Raw genomic sequence first — 25000 nt, forward strand, 5'->3', positions numbered from 1 at the left:
ACAAACTGGGGAACACATAAAATCCCACACTTTGAAAATAAACACACATGTGGAGTTAATAAAGATAAATTGGCCATTTCAAATAAACATATTTGTACTTCAGTAAACGTAAATAAACCATCTTAATTATCTTGATGCTGAAAAAATGCCAGACTGTAGTCTGTAACGCGGATGGAGTGCTTTTATAAGATGACAGAAGCCCACATCTACCATCACTGAAAACGGCTGCAAATCTTTAGCAATAATCACCCGCACTGCCTTTATTTTATATGTGTCTCGGACCCAGTTTGGTTTGTTTGCTTAAAAGATTTAGCGAGGGATTGTTGCTATTTGGAGGACTTTATTACCTTCTCTGCTGTCCTGCCTTCAGACAGTGATATTGCTGGGTGATGGCGCTGCAGATGTGCAGTCATGGTTATACGTGTAAAACAATGCTTGCACACAGTTATTTTATGTTCACCGTTTTTATTGATATTTTGCTTACCGGCAAAACCGAAATGTCCTCCCTCCGCAGATTTGAAAGGCGCCGGCGCTTTCTTGTACTGTTGCCTCGCTTCGCCGGCGCTTCCTCGTACTGTTGCCTCAGCCTCACTTCACCGCCACTCTCGATGTTAACGTGTGGAATGATGGTCAAGCACCCTCTAAATTTTCCTCATCTCAGCTCATGGATTTAGAGGCACACACAGTCAATTCAGGGAGAAATAAAACACAAATTATTTAAACGCAAAACCGAGAAAACAGCAATTCTCAAGCGCGTATTGACCCGTGGAGGTCGTACCGTACGGTTCAACATTATATTGAGAACCGTGGCATTCCTAATAAATACAGAGATTAAATACAACTCTGTAGCTATGGTCAACTATAATTCAGACTGGACATTGCATCTCTTTGGGATTGTGATTATTGCGGATGCGCACATTGCAAGATCAATGCTGACACATATCGCAGAAAAATTAAATATTCCAATATCAGATTTCTCCAATACCATGTAGCTCTAGTTTGTATGAATACCTATCAGATTGATTCAATTGATGTAATCGCATTACTAATCCCAAATAGCACACACTGGCACTAAATGAGCAGGAATACTTAAGGAAAGAACCAAAGATTGAGGGTTATAAACCCGCACAAAACCTTAACCTTTCCCCTCCTATTTGGGATGTTTTCCCACACAAGGAAGAAAAAGTACGGACAGTTTCCCATTGAATTGCGCTACAAGAGAGGACTGACCAACAAGAGTCTCTGCCAATGTCCATTTTTCAGCTCTCAAAGACCCAAAAGCTCATTTACATGAAAAAAACACTTGCAGCGTTTCTAGAGAAAGCCCCCCTTCCCTCCCCGTCTGTGTTATCTATTCACCGCCTCAGCTAGAAAAAGCAAATCACAGAGCACGATTTATTATTCGTAAAGACTTATTCAGGAACTCTACAGACTGTAATTGCAGTGATACAGTTGTACAGTAGCAGAAAATACTCAGCGTTGGACATTTATGTGGCTGGGATGCAATCATACAGATAGCCAGTGTGTTTAATGGAGACTTTGATATAGAGTGCACAATTAATCGAAAAAAGATTGCGATCTCGAATCGACCCCCTAGACCAGGGGTTCCCAAACTTCTCTTCGTGACTCGCGACCCCCAAAATGATAATGCCAGTGACTCCCGACACCCAGTATCCTCTGAGGTAGCTATAAATACAGAAGCCTACAATGGCACACACACTCCAATAGACCCAAGTCTATTATTGGTTTAATTTTTTAAATGTATGTCAGTGCTGTAAACGGGCCAGAAAGTTTAACTTGGTGCCATAAAATCAATCTGCTGCATCTGACGCTATTGCTGTGTCTTTAATATAGTGTAATTACCCCAGGGGTGGCAATCCAATAGAACTAGTAACCAAAAGCTACTATAGTAACTATATAGTAACTATAAACGACTGTTTGTTTTTTTCTCTTCAGAAAGTTATGAATAAAATATGGTAACTATTTTGGTTTATTAAAAATTTTGGAAATTCTCATTTTAGCCAAAATCGGGCAGCTCTAATTTGATACTAGGGTTGCACAATACTAGGAAGATTTGCTTAGTTGTTAAATGTTGCAATAACAATATTTTTTTACAATTTATTTACCTTGCATCTGATTGGTCAGATTTAGATAAACCACCAATGCATGCAGCACACAAATGATTAGCGCATTAATTTAATTTATTGCACTTCTTTGCGCTATGGATATTGCATATACTATTATCACAATCATTTTTCGATGTATTGTGCAGTCCTATTTTGATGGACTCACAATTCTGTAGATGTAAAATAAAGCTTGATATGAGATTATTGTTTTTTTCTAAAACAAATGGTAAAACAACAATATTAATATTATGTGTAGGTCTACTGGTTTCTATAAATTTATACAACAAAGTTATTTTGCATTTGATTATTGAATTTGTTTTGTACTTCAATACTGTTGAGTCCAGTGAAAACAGTTTCTATCCTTATTCTATTGTTTCATCTGTGCCTTAATTCATTGTATTTTGTATTTGTGTTGTCATTTTGTGTATTTTTTGCAGATATACTCGCCTACAAAATCATCCAATCAACGTTAAATCATGAATTAATAGTCATCTTGTCTAATTATGCTCATATCGCGTTATATATGGCAGACAGATATTGCATATATATCTGTTTTTTCCAGTGTTGTGCAGCCCTACCCTTTAGAATTTGGAGCAAATATTATATATACAATGTGCTTTGGCTTCAAACTATCTGTGACATGAAAAATCACTCAATCTCCAGCAGAACAAATTTCTGTGTGAATCGTATATAAATCTGTATGCATGTATGTCATCTGTACCAAATGAACAGCCTTCACCGATTCGTTCTGCTTGTGTTTCATGAATAAGGTCCATTATTAGGCTGCCAGTTGGGTATTGTATGTGTTAGTGTAGCATTGGGTATTTGTGCGTCTTGCGTGGATAATTTGGGAAACATCTGAATTGCTTGTGTTGAAGTTATCTGTTATGAATATATCATTTTTTGTACCTAAAATATGGTTCTTTTTGTAATTAAAAGAGATTAAGATTACTGAATTAGCATATTGTTCACATTGCTATAAAGTGTGCTGAAATAGTTTGCATTATGTTAAATATTAATCCCACATGCTAGGGTGACTGTTGAGCTCACTTTCTGTGTTTAGCTATAGCAATCTATTTGATTGCATGAAAATCATATTAGCAACAGTTGTTTTTATGATTAATTGTGTTTTGGGAAACTTTAAAGGCAGAGTTTACCCAGACTATTCTTGGGGAAATTAGGGATTTTATGCAACACTTTTGTTTTTCATAATTTAATATATTTTTATTTGCTTCTTGCATTTTCTCTTTGCTCTTATCTCTCTCTCTCTCTCTCTCTCTCCAAAATATATTGGAATCTGAATTACTTTTAAAGCAAGATAAGCATGTTTCAGTTCAGAATTTATTTGGTTTTAAATCTGTTAACATACATTTTTAAAATATGTAGTGGTGTAATAAATCGCAAATCTCACGGTTCGGATCACATTCTGTTTTTTTTAGTCATGAATCGGACCATTTTTCGAGTCAGCCAAACATTTAATTTGCCTCCATATATTACAAAAACATCACTGCAAGACACTTTTGGTTTTACCAAACAGAACTTAGAACCTGTAACTTTATTACAAATAAAATGAAGAAATAATCAGCTGAATAAATAACGCTACCGAGCTCACGTGTGATTTTGCGGCCGCAAATAAATCATTACATGAGACTGAAATGACATTTCTGGGTGAATTAGACCTTATAAATACAGTATGTGACACTTTTAACGGCATTTGAAGGTGTTCGTGTTCCTGTGAGGACCTGTGCGGCCGCCTTTAAGCTTCTCTCCTGACATTGAAAATATAATTGGCTGAATCATAGAAAAGCTGAATTAAGATTGTGTGTAGGGTCGAATCGAGATTAATCGTGCAGCCCTAATTTCAACACATTTCTAATCATAATAGTTTAATTTACTCATTTTTAATTATTTTATTAAAAAAATTATTTTATCTTTGCCATGATGACAGTAAATAATATTAGACTAGATATTCTTCAAGACACTTGTATTCAGCTTAAAGTGACATTTAAAGGCTTAACTAGGGTAATTAGGGTAAAGTTAGGGTAATTAGGCAAGTCATTGTATAACAGTGGTTTGTTCTGTGGACTATCCAAAACTAATAATGCTTAAGGGGTAGGGCTGCTCGATTTTGGAAAAAATCATAATCATGATTATTTTGGTCATAATTGTAATCAAGATTATTCAAAACGATTATCAGTTGAAGTCAAAATTATTAGCGCTCCTGAGAATTTAGTTTTTTAAAATAACTATTTCCCAAGTTATGTTAAACAGAGCAAGGAATTTTCACAGTATTTCCTCTAATATTTTTTTCTTCTTCTGGAAAAAGTCTTATTTCTTTTATGTTAGCTAGAATAAAAGCAGGTTTAAATATTTTGAAACCCATTTTAAGGTCAATATTATTAGCCCCCTTAAGCAATATATCTTTTGATTGTCTGCAGAAGAAACTACTGTTATACAATGACTTGCCTAATTACCCTAATTAAGCCTTTGAATTGCACTTTAATTTGAATGCTTGTATTTTGAAAAACATCTAGTAAAACGTTATGTACTGTCATCATAGCAAAGATAAAACAAATCAGTAATTAGACATGAGATATCAAAGCTATTATGTTCAGGAATAAGTAAAAAAAACTTCTTTCCATTTAAACGGAAATTTAATTTCTCGTCGTTTGATTAATGATAAAACAATCGGCAGCATTTCGCACTGTCACTTTAATGGTTTCTCTTTCACGTATGTTTTGATTCTCAACTCGTTTGTTTATTATGCAAATTAGGGTTAATATGAATATTTGAATATCACACTAATTGTACAAAAAAAAAAAAAAAAACTACTAACACTTCCCTTCTTAGACTTTACAGACCTGAAACTTGCCTTTAGTACTTATTCATTGTTGCTCTTAGTTGTGTAAATTGCTTCCTTGTCCTCATTTGTAAGTCGCTTTGGATAAAAGCGTCTGCTAAATGACTAAATGTAAATGTAAAATGTAAATGTAATCACTAATCACCGCGTTTTGACACTTATTTGATCATTAAAGCGCTCATGTAAAGATTACTTAAGATGTCTGCGCTCCTCTGCTCGTCTCAGTGTGCGAATGAGGCCGAATGCTGACCGCGTGCTTCTGCGTGTGCGCGTGTTGCACACACACATAAGCATGCGGTCTTTCGCGCTTTTGGTATATGATGCTATAATCGTTTATCTCGATTAATGGTTTTTCATAATCGTTAGAAGCCATAATCAAAATCAAAATCGGATTTTTGATTAATTGCACAGCCCTATTAAGGGGGTTAATAATATTGACCTCAAAATGGCTTTAAAACAATTAAAAACTGCTTTTATTCTTGCTGAAATAAAACAAATAAGACTTTCTCCAGTAGAAAAAACATTATAGGAAATACTGTGAAAAGTTCCTGAATCTGTTCAGCGTCATTTGGGAAATATTCGGAAAACAAAAACAAATATTATTTGCATATTTCTGTTGTTTGTTTTTAATGTCATCATGGTTTTATATTGGACGTGCATTGGGTTACCATATCGATCCCTTCGTCGCATATCAACTCACGTGACCTTCAGGCATTATCATGACCTATCTGTGGGTCTCCTATATGCCCCTGGGGCTGCCCCACTTCCCCCACCACAGCTTTTTCAACCCAGTCAAGGGAAGCAGCTGGGCAGAAATCTGGCCAGCCACCATCAGCCACTGCACCAACACCGGCCTAGGCTGGCTGCCTTCTGATTGGCCAAGCCCTCGCCCATGTGACAGGGCTGGCTAGATGCTCTCCGGCAACTGACACAGTTGATGGGTTGCTGGGATGGAGGCTGTCACTGGTGCAGAATGGGGTAAGTCTCTCTCTCTCTCTCGCTTAAAAAAAAAAAGATGCAAATGTACAGATGCGCCGTCTTATATTCCAGCTATTCAGCGGCCGGCGAATAATAGCACGTTTGTGTGCAAATGCAAGGCGGTGCCGATAAGCCTTTTGTTTTGATGGCTGGATATGGAGAGAGAGGGTGTGGGGGGATGTGCATAGATTGGGATTCTGGCTTTATCATCAGGACGCATAAAAAAAAGGCTCTTTTGTGCTTGCGCGGGGACAGATGCGCGAGCAGGCTGATTATTTATAGTGATCTCAGCCGCGGATTTCTCAGTAAATAAGCAATAACTGCTTCTGTCAAGATGGAGAGGCTTCTGCCAGAGAAAAGCGCTTTTTTTTTTTTCTCTCTCCTTCTCTCCTTCTTGATTTATTCTTGAACAAAGCTGATGCTTAATGGTGGATCTGTTGCAATAAAACACAGGTTGGTTTCGTGCATATGTGGGATGAGGATGGGAGGTGATGGCTGTGTCTTTGTGCGTGGAGGGAAGGGCATCTCTTGCAGTTGACTGCAGGGAATTTTGTCTCTTGCATTGAAGAGGTGAACGCTATAATGCATTATAAGCATCGCATGCACAACTGCATCTCGGCTGAGCAAATGCAGGCGAATGGATGTTTATTTGGAAATGCAGCGGATTAAATGGCCGTGTTAGCGATGTGGAGCGTACAAACAAAATCAGATGCATTGTGCTGACATTTTTAGGAAGAAAGTGTTGAAATATTAATGAGATGTTCTTCTCCTCCCTGTCTCCTTTTGATTCTGTCTCCATACCTCCAGCCTTTTTTTTTTTTTTGCTGAATACATGTCGACCATTTTGCTGGGTCTACACGCCAGAGAGCTTCAGGTTTTTATTAAATAATATATCAGTAATCACGTTTAGATGTCATTAGAGTTGATCTGTAAGCTAACACAAAATTGAAGCTACGCTTACGGCTGTTTGGCAAGATTAATAATTGTGTTATATTTATTTACTTCATCTTCATTGGTTTTTTGTTACCTTTTTTAAAAGTGCTAGTTTGTTTATTAGCAAAATGTGTGTCATCAGATGTGTGTCAGCGGATTTCTGTGGCAATCGGACTCATTCTGCCCTCATAACATGCGTAACGTAATGTTGGCATTAAATCATATGCATCCCCTGCTGGTTAATTATGCATGATGTTTCAGAATGGGAAGATCTTGTAATCGTGTGTGTATATTACAGACTGGTAGGGCTGCATGATGTTGGAAAAAACTGGGTTTATGATGATTTCTTTTTCTGCGATTATGAATATACTGTAGTTTCTCAGGATGGTATTTGGAAAGATTATTAATGTTATGTTGGTTGGAATGATATGCAGAGGAGTGCATCAGCATAAAATATATGAAATTATGACAAATAAAGTCAGTTAACCAGATAAACTCTGCGAACCCGGTACCGGGTCCATGACGTCATCGACTTTCGCTTTCAGATTTAAAGGGCTAGCGTTGCACCAGACCCCCGTAAGTGGTGTCGTTTGAAAGTGTAGTATCTATATTTTATGCACATATGCATCACTTTGGTTTTTATTCTACTGTACAAAAGTTATTTACACCTAAATACACAGTATTTTGGATACCCGAGCTTGTTATTGAACATTGGTTTATTTTCATGTGGTTCATATATGACACATGTACAAGCTATAGCTCAAATGAAAGTTCCTGCCGGTGCTCATATGGTTCTGGCATTCTTTTTACTGAATTATATTCACATATCAAACAGTTGCTAAATGAATTGTGGTGTTTCCATGGCGCAGAAGTAAAAACAATACACGTATGATCAATAAGCAGCCCCAGATAGCACAGACAGCTGTCATCTCTTACCTTATGCTGTGCGCTTCAGGCCCGTTCTCCTCTGTTTTTGAGCTGATGTGCATAAGTAATCCTTTTATATGTCTGACGTGGTCTAAACACAGTGAATTATGTTTGTTAAAACAAATAATAGTGAAATATGAAAACTTCGCTCAGCACAGTGGACTTTGCTTTAGTTATATTGTTTTAGTCGTTTAAGATGCAGTAACACTCAGTCAAACATTTTGCAGAAAAGATCCACAACTAAATAATCATAAAGTCCTCGTGCTGCAGGTTTTAGGAGGTTTGCTGAAGGCGCAGCTGTCGTGCAGTGAGGGGTTTCATCTTTAATAAGCTGTGGCAGTTTGCGTTTATTAAACAGTAAAAATGATTAATAAATCCATATAAAATAGTCCCTTTAAAGTGACGTCACGTCTTCAGTTTCGTGCTCAGGAGCACTTTGCACTCACACTACAAGCGTACCGCACCCAAGCCTAACCGAAGCACGCTCTGGCACACCACTTCCAACCGGGCCAGGGCCGACCAACTGAACCGTGCCTTGGACAGATTCAGAGCACTCACACTTGTCAAATGAACAGAGATCGTCATTTCTAATTTAACTGTAACTTTTGTTTGTTTGTTTCTTTCTTTGTTGAGCTAAAAAACTGCAAACTGAAATTAAATGTTTGAATGAAATGTTGCATATCAGATTTTTATAAATGTAAATACTTTCAGTCATAGATAGAGGACAATGCACAAGACATCGACCAATAATATAAATAATATAATTGTTATATAATATATATAATATTGGTCGATATTATCAATCAATAAAGTTCATTATAGAATGTAAAATATATATATTTAGTTATTAATACGATTAAAATATTTTTCTATTTATTTTTAAATCTTAATAAATTAGTGAATTACTTCATAGCCCTTCATAAGAAAAAGTTTGAGTACCCCCAATCTTTAGTGAACAAATGAAGTGAAATGGGAAAAAAATAAACTCAATCACACAGTGTTTTACATTTTTACGTAATTTGATTTGACAGGGAGCACGCTGATTTTATTTTGTTGTTTGGCTAATCTGTCACATTGTAATCACATCTGCACATTTCTAAATGACAAAAAGGTAAAGTAGCTTGATAGTTCTTTAACTCCCCGCTGGTGAGAAGAGAGAGAGAGAGTAAAACCAGCATTGGCACTTACCAAAATCAAGATTGCATCATTTTAAAAATGCCAGTATCGATATTTATATATATATATATATAGCAATATTTTTGACAACACCAATTCAGACTAGGACTGAACAATATATCGCTTGAGCACCAATATTGCAATGTGTGCATCTGCAGTGTGGTTTATTTAACTCAAATTGTAATATAATCATTCATTTATTATATTTATATATTATAGATGCTCTTCATAATCACCCCAGTCATTCCATATGAATGAAATCTTTCCAAATATTCCCAATTTTCCTTATTCAAATCTTCTTGTGAGACTAAATCCAAATTGCAATATATATTGCAGCAAAACCAAATCACTGCAAAGTCAAATGTTTCAAGCACCATTCAGCCATAATACTACAGGAAAAATATCAAAAATTGCTATATATTTATACGTTTGAATTAAGAAATGCTTGATTTGTATTGAGCTCGTACATTTTTGACAATTGTTGTGTTAAAATCTGACCAACATATCATGAAGTACCAAAATGGAAGATCTTTCTGTTTTTATATTTGATGATTTCTGCTTTGTAATGGCCTGGAAACAGTGGCAGAGTCTGTTGAGGAGCCACATTGATTGGACGCAGCTGCAAATTAGCCCTGCCACATTGATGAGCTTCTTGTAATTCAGAGCTGTTCGTTAATATAAAACCTGGCTCAAACACAATGTGGTGAAAGTGGAATTCAGTTTATTGTGTAATGTGTAATGTTTATGATAACACCATCTTTACTATTTATTGACCATTTATGTGAAGCTGCTTTGACACAATCTACATTGTAAAAGCGCTATACAAATAAAAATGAATTGAATTGAATTCTTCACTGTAGAAAGCATAATTTTTTTTCATTTCAATTTTTTGGTTGTTTCCATGCGCAAATTTGTATTTTTGAAAAACCTGTTTTGAAGGTAAATACACATGTTTGCATTGCTCATATAAAGGACCAGACAGAATCTGCACATTTTTTTTGCTGTTTCTGTGCAGAGTTTTGTAAAAAAAAAAAAAAATCTGCGGATTTATGCAGAATGATTTTGGGTGTATCGTAACTAAATATTTATATTAAATAAAGTAATACTTTTTAAACTTTTATTTAATGTTTCAATGTAATATATCTACTAAACTGGATTTTATGAATCAAATGAGCATTTTTATGTTCGTCAATAATATTACTGAACTTAATAACATTTAATAAATATAAACGTACACACAACTATAATAGACTCTAATGATGGGCAAAAAATCTGTAGAAATTTGCAGATTTCTGCATGCTCACAAATCTTATCTCCCAGTCATTGTGTTTAAGAAATCTACATATTTAGACCATCATTGAATTTAGGCTTTTTACGATGCTGGAATTCGGTAGCAGTCGATACAAAATTTTTTAAAACTTCCATTTTCCGCTAGCCGTTGAGTGCGCCAGTGTCCCTATATCTGTGTTTACACTCAAAACTGTTGACCTTCACACCTAATCACAGTCATTTTTGGTAAGCATGTGAATACAATGGCAAATCAGCGCTGTTTAAGAACGTGCTCAACAGCGCTCAAATGTAAGTGAGAAATTGACCTTTTAAAAATTTCAGTATCAATTGGTACCGAATTCCAGTATCGTGAGAACCCTAATTGAATCTGTATTTTCAAACGTTTACTCATGTAAATATGTATAAATATATATTCATTCATTTTTAATATTAATTTCAGTAATATTAATAACTAATATCCAAATGTTTGATTTTTTTTTTCATTTCCCGCTAACTTTTGAGCGCTGTTAGCAATTTTCTTAAACATCGCTGATTTATAGTGATTTAAATACAATTTTTACAATTTCTGTATCAATTGGTACTGAAGTTCTTTCAACAACACTACAATAAGGTTTGTAAAGGAATATTTTCTGTCTTATAGTAGATGCTTACCAAACAAGTTTATGATAGTACGTTTAAACCTATGTCTCTCAGCTGGCCTAGGAACGCCTTGGGATCCCCCCGAAGGAGCTGGAGGAAGTGTCTAGGGTTCTCTCCTAAGACTGCTGCAGAAACTCACAAACTCGTTTAAATACTCACACAAAGAAACCCAGAAAATCCCTTTGGGGAAAATAGCGGTCGCTGAATAAACAGCAGATTCAACTGCTTTCTTTGATTCAGCATGGCTGATAAACACGCTACTATTGAATCATTTCAATGAAGTATTTATTTATAAACTCTCGACTGTAGTTTTGAGCTGAGGATGCAATAAAAACACGTTATTATGTGTTGAAATTTCACGTGAAGCTTACACTACAGCCGTAGTTTATTGAAAAGTAATGCAAACAGCTATCGTTACCGCTGAATGATTATTTGAAAATGTCATTATTGACTAATTAAACCCAATTCATTCAATAACGAATGAATAAACTGATGTTTTGTGCAGCTTATCAGTGTACTTTGATTCTGCGTATTAAATTCTGCTATCCAAACACTTATTACAACCAGATTTACTGACAAAATGCAAATGAGTACCACTTCAGTTAAATCACCCAGTTCTAATTTGACCCTAAAGTCACTGTGTACTAGTAAGATGCATTTTAGATTACACTAAATACACATACATGTATAGTGTTTAAATTTGAGCTTGTCGATATTCATCCACTCGGAGAGGCAGTGGAAAATGCGTTTAATCAGATCGCTTTCGCAGTGCATACGCTTATGTGCGTAAATGTGTTTGAACAGCCTCAGAAGACTGACCTGCCTGCCTGTAATCATTATGGGGCGCGTTGAGAGAGAGTGCACCAAAACAAGGCAGTCATAATTATCCTGTCCAACAACACCATGCAGATTATGATCAAAATAAATCATAGTAGCAATCCAAATCCATTCTATTCCTTTCCAGCTCATAAGCGGTTTTGGATACAAGTTAATTGAGTGGTACTTGTGCACTTCAGCAAGAGACCAACAAAATAAGGGCCTTGTCAGTGAGGTGCATTTAAATGTATTGCAATGCTTTGTGAAAACTAGGGATGGATAATGATGTATGATTATGGCCTTTAGGTGTTGATTGTGTTGCCATAATACATATTTTGGAGTTTGCAAGATGACATGACTGCAGCTTAAACACTCTTAAAGCATTTGTCATACTTAATCGTACTTAAAGGGTCAGCAGGGTTTTTTCCACACCGAGAGCTGTGTGAATGGTGCGAGCCCGATGGAGCGATTGTTTACGAGTGTGGAGTCCTGTGAAGGAGCTCCGGATGGAAAGTTTTGTTTTGTGTTTACCTCATAGTTAAAGTTGCTGCACGTCCGCCGGTTCCTTCCTTAAAATGAGCGAGTTTGAGCCACTTGTACATCCCGGAAGGTTTAGGGAAAAGCAAAACAACAGCGAAGAAACTCGACACAGAGGAAGATTTACACCTCACTGCCAACTAGCGTTTTGGAAGTGTTAATGCAGACCAACAGAGACAGCGCGCAGAAGTATAAATGCACAGCTATACGCGTTGCACGCTGCACGTGTGTTACGCAGAAGTATAAACCAGGCTTTACTCATGCATTAATGCAGCACACTCAGAGACGCAATAAGGCACTCCCTGGTACCGACGTCCAGTTTACATGCTGGAACGCACGCTAAGTTCTCATGACCGTGACGCAGCCTCAAAATTTTGTTTCAAACCGGAAGTACGAATTTGCTGGAAATAACGCAAAAACAACCAATTTACACTTTTTAGTGAAAAATAGGTGTCCTAATAGTGTTTTTAGCAGTGTGGGACACATACACGACTGTCAACAGCTCAAAAAAATGTGTTTTGGTGTTTCGTGACCCTTTAAGGATGTCCATCTGCTGGATCATAAAGCAGGTTCATCAGAAAATGCCAAATGGAGTTGTTTCGAGAGCCGCCACAGAAATGTGGAGCCGAGGAGGGCTTGCTGCTGATCTTCAGCATGTCAGTGGTAATTTAGTGGCGATGTGGTGATAGATTTTTCCACATGGTTGGTCAGGCCTTAACTTCAGGACGGAGATATAAATAGAAAGTTTCTCCTGTCATAAACGCAGCTCTACGCTCTTGATTCCCGTCGCTTTGCCTCTTTTGACCGGGCTCACTGCATGAGTAAAAGAGAAAAAAGGCAGCTAGGCATCGACTGCCATCCATAGACCCACGTGAGGCACGTGATGATGAGTCGTGGTTTAGTTTTTCATGAGTCTTATGACCTGGTCAATGCCTGATGAACGGCAGAGTTCAGAGGATGACCCTCACTCATGATTGACTCATGACCGTGATGGGCTTTCACTGACCTCACGCTCAAGGAAACCCTTTGTCCAATTATGTGAGCTCTTTTACATTCAATGAGCTCTCCTTTAATGCTCTCTTCTGCAAATGAGAAATCAACTGTTCTTTTAGGCTGCATTTACACTGCATGGTTTAAGTGACTTAATTCCGATCTTTTCCCCCCATATGGCACAGATGGGATATTGCCCATGTGCATGCAAGCAGGAAAAACTCACATGGATTCCGATTTACTCATCAGATTCAGGCCTTGTTCTTATGTGAAAATCTATCTGATATGAATCAGATCTGTGCCCTCGCGTCTGCAGTGTAAGCAGGTAGATCAGATTTTACCTTTCAATGTGAGTCTTGTGTCATTAAAAACCCTAGCGAATGACAACAATTCTGATGCTTTCATTTGGAACAGACTCGAACAGTTTGAGAGTCCCAATCCTTAAAGGGCCATGAAACCCCCTCGTTTCAGCAGGGTGTTTTCACACCTCTACTGAAAAAGTCAGAAAAGTGGGCGTGTCCAGCTCTGTTTAGGGGGAGTGTCGGAGAAAGAAAAGAGGGAGTGTCTATTTGGGCGCGCTGACTTTCAGAGTCAAAAACAATCACAAACACACAGGGGAGAAAGGGACTGTGTTTACATGGACATCTGTAGTCGAATTATTTGCCAAATTATTAAATGGTGGACTTTACCTGCAGTTTGCCTCTTTCATTCAGGGAATTCATTCATGTCCCTTGCGACGAACGAGATATTTGATTTGAGGAACTGCTCTAAGTTTGTGTTTTTCATGCAATGTTTGATACCGCACGGCGAATGAGAGAAAAAAAAAACTTCAGCATTTCCAGGAAACTTAGATGCACACGGCAGGTAGCGTCAGAAAGCCGCGTGTGTTATTCCGGTCACAAAATGTGGTGAAAATCCTACACAAGGTTAAAGTTTGGTGGTAGTGCTAACATGTTTACACTCGGTGCAATAGTTTGTTCGATACGAACAAACTGAATAAACAATGAGCACAGGTCTCAGGTAAACAATGTTCCTCCTTAGACACGTAAGTTATTGTTGTCGATCGTCGTGTACACTGTTAATCCACGCGTGACTCCAGCTGCGCTCTCACAGAGAGAAAATAAAAACAAAACTTCACTGCAGCAAACTATAAAAGCAACAGTTCACGCTTGTTTTGCCAACACAACGTGGCGTCTCTGTCGTCTAAACACTGTGACAGTAATGAATATTAATGAAGTTGCACAATAGAGCGCGCTGATTGGTTTGAACCAAGCCTTACTCATGCATTAATGCAGCACACTGTAAGACGTAATAAGACACACTCTGGCACAGACGTCCAGTCTGCACGCTGGAATACACGCTATTATGTCATGACCGTGACGCAGCTTCAAAAAATTCGTTTCAAATCGGAAGTACGAATTTGCTTGAAATAACGCAAAAACAACCAATTTACACTTTTTAGTTAGATATAGGTGTCCTAATAGTGTTTTTAGCAGTGTGGGACACATACACGACTGTCAACAGCTCAAAAAATGTGTTTTGGTGTTTCGTGACCCTTTACATCTCACACACGAGGACTAAAAAAGCTTTTATATAGCACAAGTATTTAAGCATGTTAATGAGAGAGAGCGGAAGATCCACCACGTAACTTATATAAACTAATCTAAAGCTGTGGCATACGCCATATGCATAAATCACGCCATGGACATTACATAAAACCTACTGGTTTAAAAAGGCCTAGATTAAAAGATGGCGGCCAAATGAGAATTTTTTTTTTTCCGTGATAAACTATAGTAAAACAACTTGTTTAAAAAAAAAATTCAATAAAATAAACCTGTGGACTCCTGGAGAAAAGAGCGCTCTTTTATTATCAGCTGTCAGTCAGCATCCATACTTTTTTTTTTTTCCTGGTCATTGCGCCTTTGCCGAGTGCTTTATAAATGCAGACAATCGCAGACAATCCCGCAGAATGCATGGAGTCTCCCGGATGCCTGCAAACGAGTGATAATCTCCAGGAAATCGTGCGTCTCCCTCCCGGTCCTCGAATAAGTCGCGCACCCTTCTCACCGGATCCCTCCTTGCTCTTTAGACGTGTCTCGCACACTCTGTCAAACACCGCCCCCCTTCTCCTTACACTTCTCAATTACCCCCCCCCCCCCCCACCCCATCACCCCCCCCCCCTACATTTTTGTACAGAGAAGTGACATTTTGATCTTCTAGTTGTGTCATGCATTCACATTTCGCAGGTCAGAGTTCACCAAGCATGCACTTTGAAAAGCAGCGAAATGTGTCATTTCCGCATTCACATACATATGAATGGAAGTGGGCGCAGTGTGACCGTTATGTATGGTCTTTAAATAAAAATAAATCTTTAATTATTCTGCCGGTTTTGTTTTGTTTTTGTATATTTGATAGTCCCATCTGTAGATGTTGACCTCAAGCTGAATAAATCAGACTCTAACCTCAGTTTTTGGATGTTGCAGGTCAAGAGATAGTTCAAGATGGCTGCAGCGTCTTATGATCAGCTGCTGAAGCAAGTGGAGGCACTGAAGATGGAGAACTCCAACCTGAGACAAGAGCTCGAGGACAACTCCAACCACCTCAACAAACTGGAGACGGAGGCCTCTAATATGAAGGTGCAGTGTCTGTTTATTTTATATACAGCTGCTTAATTATATTTTCATAGTCATTCATTTTGCGCTCTGTTTGCGACCAGCATAGACAGTTTATTAAAATCAAACTGGTTTTAGTGTTCTCACGATAATGCAATTCGATACCAATCGGGACTGACGTTTTTAAAATGTCCATTTACTGCTAACATTTGAGCGCTGTTCTTAAACCGTGCCGATTTGCCATGGTGTTCACATGCTCAACAGAAATGACTGTGATTGGCCGTGAAGGTCATCAGTTCACCGAACTTGCTGTTGAATGAATGTAACTACAGATACAGGGACACTCGAATGTATTAAAGCAGCGAAGATCAGTCGATTCATCAGCGGATCGCTTGTGTGTCAGCTTATAAACAGACCAGCTGATTTTCACTCCTTTAAAACGCTTCAGTGTCCCTGTATCTGTGGTTACACTCAGTAAACAGCGATGAGTTTAGTGAACTCATGACCGTCATGGCCAATCACAGTCATATCTGTTGAGCATGTGAACACAATAGTAAATCAGCGCTGTTTAAGAATGCACTCAACAGTGCTCAAATGTTAGCAGGATTTGATGTTTTAAAAATTTCAGTACTGATTGGTATCGAATTACAGTATTGTGACAACACGTTTTAGTTTGAAAACGCATACGTTTTGCTACGGTTATGCCATCCGTCCACACTACGCTGGAGTTTTCGAGCGCCAAAAACGGAGTGGTTTGAAAACGTTGGAGAGGCCGTTTTCATTCTGAAACGCTGCTGCTCCGTCTTAGTGTGGATGATGAAAAACGGGGACATCTGAAAACGGAGGCGGGGCTGCTGAGATTCGGTGAGATTTGGGCTTTAGTGTCATTGCGTATCCTTCCCTTATTCGTCAAGCCTCTATCACGTGACAATAACACATGGCTTTAACGCTACCGGAAGACAGTACAGTAAACAACAACATGTGCACAGAAATGGGAGCGTTGTTTGCACTATTGTCTGTTTTAGGCGTCATTGTGCAGTTATTCATTTGTTACATTTAGTAACAACTCGACCTCGTCGTCTGTCCTCAAAAATACCTCTCTTGCTTTCTTTGCCATTGCGTTCATTGTTCAACCGGCGTTTGTTGACTAACAATTACCAAATGCCGAGCGAGACACACGCTTCCTGTTTATACTAGAACGCGCATGCCCAGAGTGCGCGAATGATCACGTGATATACGTATTTGGTGGCGTAGTGTGGACGGAGATATGTTCAAAAACACTAGGTGAAACGCTAGTGTGGACGCGGATCGTTTTTGACCTAAAACGCAGTTTTAAAACTAAAACGCACTAGTGTAAACGGGGCCGAAGTGCTAATAGGCCAGAACAAAACTACACAACTAGACCAGTGTATGTTTATTTTTTTCTTACAGCTTTACTAAATTTCTGTTCATCCTCAAAGGGTTTGTACTCAACGACTGATGGTTGGGCACTCTTTTAATGCCGCACACTTTCAAGACTAAAAATGCCGTCCTCCAGCACTGATTTCACACTAAGTAGCCTTTCTTCTCTCCGTTTCTGACACCAAAGGCAGCTTTTTCAGGCACTTCTTTGAGTTCAGCTTTTGAAGCCGGAGCAGACAGCCTGCTAGGTGGGCATTAAGAAATTGGATGTGACCTGGCAGTCTCTCTGGAGAGAGGAGAAAAAAAAAAGTAGTGAGGCTTTTTAAAAGATCTTAAGCTCTAAAATGAACATAGCAAGACATTACAAGTTGGCTAACGTGCACGTTTTCGAGGGAGACTGTCAGAGTAGATTGCAGGCACAATTTGAAGACGAGGTTCAGACAAGTTCAGGATAAAGATAGAGTGGGGGAAATTAGAGTTGAACACGTCACCACTTTCTCAGAAAACTCGAAATTTCACCAGATGTTGGTAACCACCAAAGAAATCTATATATGCAACGAAAACAAATCTAATTAGGTTACAAATGAAGTTCTGTGTAATAAAATGAAATGACAGTGAAAAAGTATTGAACACATGAAGAAAGGGAGGTGTAGTTCAGCAGTGAAAGGCCAGACAGCAGCTGAAATCTCTCACAGGGTGTCAACGGGGTATTAAAAAGTATTACTAGTTGATAAATCAATGTACAGAAATTTAAGGACCTTAAAAAGCATTCAATTCTATTTTTGAAGGTATTATATTATATATCATTTTTGATGATGCAATGTGTGGTTGAATTTTATGTTTACAAGCCCTTTTTGCAATATATATTGTTCTTTATCTGCACAACTCTAGTTTGCACTCGTTTGCTATATGCCCTTAATGTCCTAGTATTGTTTACAAATTTTTATTCCTTGTGTATATTTTTAGACCACATTTTATGTACAATTGTATATATTGCAAATTTTCTTTTCCTTAAAAACTCTACTTTTTCATTCATTCATTTTCTTGTCGGCTTAGTTCCTTTATTAATCCGAGGTCGCCACAGTGGAATGAACCGCCAACTTATCCAGCAAGTTTTTACGCAGGGGATGCCCTTCCAGCCGCAACCCATCTCTGGGAAACATCCACACACACATTCACACACACACACTACGGACAATTTAGCCTGTACCGCATGTGTTTGGACTGTGGGGGAAACCGGAGCACCCGGAGGAAACCCACGCGTATGCAGGGAGAACATGCAAACTCCACACAGAAACGCCAACTGAGCCGAGGCTCGACCCAGCGACCTTCTTGCTGTGAGGCGACAGCACTACCTACTGCGCCACTGCTTCGCCCACTGTACTTTTTATATTAATATTATATGTTAGGCACCTAGGGTCTGAGAGTAACGTAATTTCGATTCTCTGTATGTCCTGTACATGTGGCACAATTGACAATAAAGCTGTCTTTGACTTTGACTTTGTATGCTAAAATTTGCCTGAATTAAATCTGCCAATATCAGGACGCTGTTTAGTTTCTGAAATCAATAAAATCCTGCTAGATTTGACATCATGCTGCTTTGTTTACTGCAGGAACCAAGGTAACACCATTCTTTCTGCAGTTCTATAGGCGCCATCCTGCTGAATTAGCTGGATTTAATAGAGTTTTATTCAGTATATGAATAACGTTTTAGTTTTGTGTGTTTTTTTACATTAATATATAGTAAATATACTGTACTTTGAAACTAAAGTGGCTTTAAGGTCTTAAAATATATAGAAAGAGTCTTAAAAAAGGTCTTAAAAGGTATTGAATTTTACTCTCCTGTATATACTCTGTCTCAGTAGTTCTTCAGCAACCCTCTGCCCTTCCTCAGTGTAAATAAATATCTGCTGCTATAGTCAAACATCTACATTAGCAGGAGGATGAAGAGGAAACCATTTCAGCAAGACACTAATCCAAAACACAGCCAAGGAGACTCTCAAATGCTTTCAGAGAAAGAAAATCAAGCTGTAGAATGGCCCAGCCGATCACCTGATTTAAATCCAATTGAAAATACAGAATAAAGCTTAGATTTGATAGATGAGACACCCAGAACCATCAAGATTTTGACACTCCTGAGCAATGCATGTGACTTCATTCTCCATATGAGAGGCGTCTTTATGCTGCCATCACCAAAACTGCCTTTTATATAAAGTATTAAACTCATTTCAGTTGTTCAGGACTTTCTCCTCCTGTCATTTCATTGTTAATACACAGAACTTATTCCTCAGATTTAGTTTTGCTTGTTTTATTTTTATGTTTTGTATTGTTTGGGTTTTTACCAAAATCTGCTTCAATGTCAACAGCTCCTTTAGAAATATTATTCCCAGGGAAAAAACATGACGTGTTCAATACCTATTTCCCCACTGTATGCTGCAATATATTGTGTTGAATCATCGATCAGCTGTAAAAACAGATCACTTTCACATCTCATACTGTTTAACATGTTGATAAATCTCCTGAAGGGAGTTCATGTTGCTCTGAAGACGTGAGATTTGTGTTGCTGAGGAGAAATCATTGAAGCGGAAGCAGATCGTCTCTCTGCATGTTCATACGTTGCACAGTCCTTCAGGGAGAACAGAGGCTCTTTTTGGTTGGTTCGGGGAATAGCATTGGGAGGAAAGGACTAAATGACCGTAAAGGGATCAGGGTTATAGTTTTATTTTGGTTTAATTACATCAGTTAGAGTTGCTATCATTTGATTTAAAGACACTTGAGTTAACAAGAAAATGTATTTACCTTCTTAATGTGTTATTTTTGTCAAAATTGTACATCAAATATATCAGAATTTGCCATACTTTTTTAGCACTTTTTACATTTTAAATTATTGATTGATCTCTAAAATTCGCCCTTTAGTTATATTAGGCTTTTTAACTGCACATTAAAGGTCCTAACCCTAATTTGCCCATTAGGGCCAGTTCTTAAGGTTGGAAATAGACATGTAAAACCACTTCTAAAGAATATTTACTCTACCCTAAGCCACATACATTCTGGTTTTATATTAGAGAAAAAAACTAACATTGTTTCATTGCATTCTATTCATTAAAGAGTTAATTCGATTAATTAAATGGTGATTTGATTGACTGATTTAGATTTTTTGATTGAGCTTAAAAATATGTCAGATTCAATACGCAGCTTGGTGATACAAGCTAAATGATCAGAATGTTAACCAATTAGTTTAAATAATTCTATACATACTCTATATGAATATCAAAGCCCACAATACACATATAATGATGATGATGATCTAGTAGAAGAACGATCATTGCATTCATCACTTGTGATGAATTCTTCAAGGTAATAATCGATAAATATAATCAGACCGTATTAGTGTCTAAAATACTTACAATAAACATAGCATTACTGTTGTTAATGCTAGTGTATCTGTCATCATGTCTTTCGAGTTATTGTTCTTGGCGTGTAGTAATTTGGTTTCACGTTGACCTTAAATGTAGTCATTTTCATGCATTAATTTAATGTCCCTGTTCTCCAGATATCCTTGTCATCCTGATTCCAAATGCCACAGGCGCTCTCTGAGCTCTTTATGCCCTGTTTATGAATTAAGTTGTCATCCATTTGCATAAAAAAGGAGTTTTTTTATTTGCCGTATTTACTGGCTCTTAGGAAGTGAAATCCCCGTTCATGTTTGGGTTATGTAAGAGGTTTTGGACGTGACCTCTTTCATTAGGATGATCTGATGTTGGGCACATCCAGACCGCCCTGATGCCAGCAGTTATGCCATCAGCCGTAATCACAGTGTTTAAAGCATGCAATAAGAATCTAGGGTTTTCCTGGTGTGTTTTTAACTGCGACAGATGCTGCGGAGGCCAGAAGTGCATCATGCTGCCTTCCAGCTTGCACTTGCTGCTAGGGCAGGACGATATGACCTAAAATCAAAACCTCCATTAATTGAAGCTTTGTTTGTTAACATGCTATTTTAAATTCAGATTAAAGGATTGTTAATTATAGTATATCACTTTTAATTAATTTTTAAGTAAATAAATTTTTTGAATGTACGAATGAACAAACAAGAGTGAAGAAATGAATGAACGAATAAATAAACAAATGAGCGAATAAACGAAAAATAAACAAAAAAAGAAAATTAATGAATGAACAAACAAATAAACAAATATACGAACAAACAAATGTACAGATGTACGAATGAACAAATATACGAACAAACAAATGTATGAATGAACAATTGAATGACTAAACAAATTATTGAAGTAAAGAACAAATGAGTAAAAAATGAATAAGCAAATAATTGATTGATCATACAAATGTACGAATGAATGTACGAAAGATCAAACAAATGTGTAAAAGAATGAATGAACGAACTAATGAAAAATAAACAATGTACGAATGATTGAACGAAAGTACATATGATTAAACAAATGAACGAACGACTGAACCAATGATCAAACATATTTACAAAAGAGCGATCCAATTACTAAACAAACGAACGAATGAAAAATAAACAAAAGAATGAACAAACAAAATTAAACGAATTAATGTACAAACAAACAAACATACGAAGGATTGAACGAATGTACAAACAATTGAACAAATGATAAAACAAATTTACAAAAGAATGAATGAATGAACGAAGAAACGAGAAATTAACAAAGACCGAATGATAAAAGAACAAGCGAAAAACAAACAAAAGAAGAAAGAATGAACCATGTACAAACCAATGAATTTACGAATGATTAAATGATGATTGTGATGTTAATGATTTAATGAAAGAATAAACAGTAAGTTTTTAAACGTAAAAAAAAACTAAAACATTTTGTATAAAATGTCACGTTTCAGTTTTTTTCTGAAAAGCAAGATTCCAAAAATGAATAGAAAAGTAAAACAATAACAATAAAACAATATTTAAAAAGTATAATTGCAAACAAAACAAATGAATATTACAAAATTATAAATACTAATATTAATATTTTTATTATTAAGGGAATTACGGGAGTTTTCAGGGATAACAAATAACAAAACCGGAGGGTGGCGGGAGGTCTGTCTGAAATACCTGCCTGATCTCACGAGAAAACGCAAGTATTTTACGTTTTGCCAATTTAGTGGCTAATTCGTACGAGTTCAGTCATACGAAATTGTTCGATTTTTAAAAGATGGGTTGGCACCTAACCCCACCCCTAAACCTAACCGTCATTGCGAGATGAGCAAATCGTACTAAATTGTACGAATTAGATCGTACGAATTCATACAAATTAGCCACTAAATAAAAAAGTTACGAATTACCGTGAGATTGTGTTGGAAATACAGTAGACTCCCGCAATAAACGGGAGTGTTGGCAGGTATGCTCACACATACACTCTGCACTCTGACTACTTCAATATTGTTGATAAGCTGTGCTGGGCATTTCTCTCTGTCTTGCGCTTAGTGCAGTCGACCAATCGCAGCAGAATGGGTCTTCAAACCAATCAGCGCAGATTAGCTTCGCTCTAAGGAGGGGTTTGGGAACAAATGAATTGCTAAACGAATCATATGGGAATTGTTGGGATAATTAGGTAAAAATAAATGCAGATTATAACACAATGACAGTGTTTTTTGACTTTGCATGCAGATCAGCCTGTTGTTGGAGACCCCTAAAACCAAAATATGACCTTTTATAATGCATAATAGGGGCTCTTAAATGCAATGCATGCCGCTGTGAAAATCAAACTTAAATCTATGCATTTGTCAGATGCTTTTCCCTATTCCATCACTTACATAGTCACTTACTAGAATAAAACATGAGAAAAAGAAATGAAATCATTAGTTATGCATATGTAAAATGTTGTATTTACGCGTGTATGTAATGCATGTGTGTGCGTCTCTTATTTATATATTTTGACTATATTTTATATATTTTTATGATATTGCAATCACAAATAGCTTATTAGAAGATGACTTTTAGTAATTTATGAATAGGAATTCTCTCCGCAGTTTTGTTATATGCTGCCTAAATCTGAGATTCCACATGCTATTCCTGAGTTAATCTGCTGCCCTCTGCCGATAAAGCTTTAGACGGTCTGTCGTCTTATTCTCCTGTGTGGAGTGCAGTGTTTCTAGCAGGATTTCGGCCAGATGTCCTCATGTTGGTGTTTAAACCTGCAACATTAAACCGCTGCCTCTCCATGCTTTAGTGTTGCACAGAAAATGAGGTTTTCTCATTCATCAGGGACATTGAAGGGAGAACGCTCCACATTTTGTTCCCCCTCAACATCATAACTGTTTTCCAATTTTGCATGGAAGTGCTTAATAATATTGACCTTCAATGAAATTAAGAACTGCTTTTCTTCTAGCTTTAATAATACAAATCAGACTTTCTCCAGAAGGAAAAATATTATAGGAAATACTGTGAAAAATTCCTGAATGTGTTGAACATCATTTGGGAAATATTTGACAAGGAAATTAACAGGAGGCTTATAATTCGACTGTATATGTATATATGGAAAACGCTCCACTTTTCTTCCCTCAACATCATAACTATGTTCCCATTTTGCATGGAAGTGTTCAGAGGCCCTTTCCGTTTCCCAGGCTGTGAGATACCGCCGGCTTATTTTAGAGGATCTCCCTTCCTGGCTTTGTTTAATGGATGAATGCAGCTCCGCTTCATCCTGCGGTGGTTTCCTTTCCCTCTGAAACAAACATCTGCAGGCGGAAAATAAACACGTCAAAAAATGTACTTTACTTGTCTTTCGCTGCGCAATATTCAGTAGCACCAAGAGCCGTTCGGGTTTCTCGGAGTGTGAGAACAGGCTGCGAGTTCATCACAGTCATATTTTTGTGTGTGTGTGTGTTTAATTCAAGTGTGTGCTACATTTTCAGCTGTCCAGTAAAATAATAATCAAAGGGATTCGTCACACTGGAATAGTAGGTCAAGGCTAGCGTGTTGTGTTCATGGGATAAGGGTTCATGATAGATTAGACTGATTTTTCCTGTTTTTTTCCTTCTAATAGTTCAATGTTTGAAAATGAGAAATGTACGTTAATATTTGTCATTTTGTCATTTATTTATTTATTTATTTATTTATTTATTTGTTTATTTATTTATTTATGTGTATTATTAATAACAACAGAAGCAACATCAATAATACTACTACTACTACTACTAATAATAAATGCCTATCCTAAAACTTTATAAAATGGCTATTATTTAATATAACAAATCTTTTATAAATAATTTTTTTGTAATTTTTTTATGCATTGAAATCAAAATAAAAAAATTTTAAGCATATCAAACAAACTGTTTTGTTTTTTATTTCATTTTAATTATTTTATTTCTTTTATGTAAAAACATTGTTTAGTTTATTTATTTTTAAATTTTTTTTATTTTTTCAATTTAATTTAATTTTTATTTTATATTCCTCCTATATAATATAATTATTCCAGCAAACATAAGTAGCCCTTAATTTTAATAAATTGTTTTACGTTTTGTGTCATGCAAAAACGCCATTTTATTTTCAGTATTTTATTTAAACTTGATTACAAATAAAATAATTAAATTATTTATTTCTCAGTGCTTGCGTATCATTATGCACAAGTCATTCCCAGTTAGAGCTGATATTACAGTGCCGGTGCTTGACGTGAGTCACTAAAGGTGTATCGTTCTGTTTGACATCCTTTTTTTTTTCATAACACACCTAAATTATGTCA

At 36.9% G+C, this 25000-nt stretch overlaps 2 protein-coding genes across 4 annotated transcripts in view; one reads left to right on the forward strand and one right to left on the reverse strand.

Annotated features, from left to right (window-relative positions):
* Nucleotides 1-25000, reverse strand: part of LOC141376283 (uncharacterized) — a 778518-nt gene that overhangs the window by 509897 nt on the left and 243621 nt on the right. The window lies entirely within an intron of this gene.
* apc (APC regulator of WNT signaling pathway) overlaps nt 1-25000 on the forward strand; it is a 65938-nt gene that overhangs the window by 6236 nt on the left and 34702 nt on the right. The window contains exons 1-2 of one of the 3 annotated variants that reach the window (XM_005155523.5): nt 5923-5964; nt 15756-15908. In XM_005155523.5, the coding sequence (XP_005155580.1) occupies nt 15774-15908 (135 nt within the window). In that variant the 5' untranslated portion in view covers nt 5923-5964; nt 15756-15773. Of the gene's footprint in view, nt 1-5922; nt 5965-15755; nt 15909-25000 lie in introns of those variants that run through there. The other 2 variants (XM_017357938.4, NM_001143840.1) reach the window with 2 other exon arrangements.

Source organism: Danio rerio, chromosome 10, assembly GCF_049306965.1.
Source record: "Danio rerio strain Tuebingen ecotype United States chromosome 10, GRCz12tu, whole genome shotgun sequence".
NCBI lineage: Eukaryota > Metazoa > Chordata > Actinopteri > Cypriniformes > Danionidae > Danio > Danio rerio.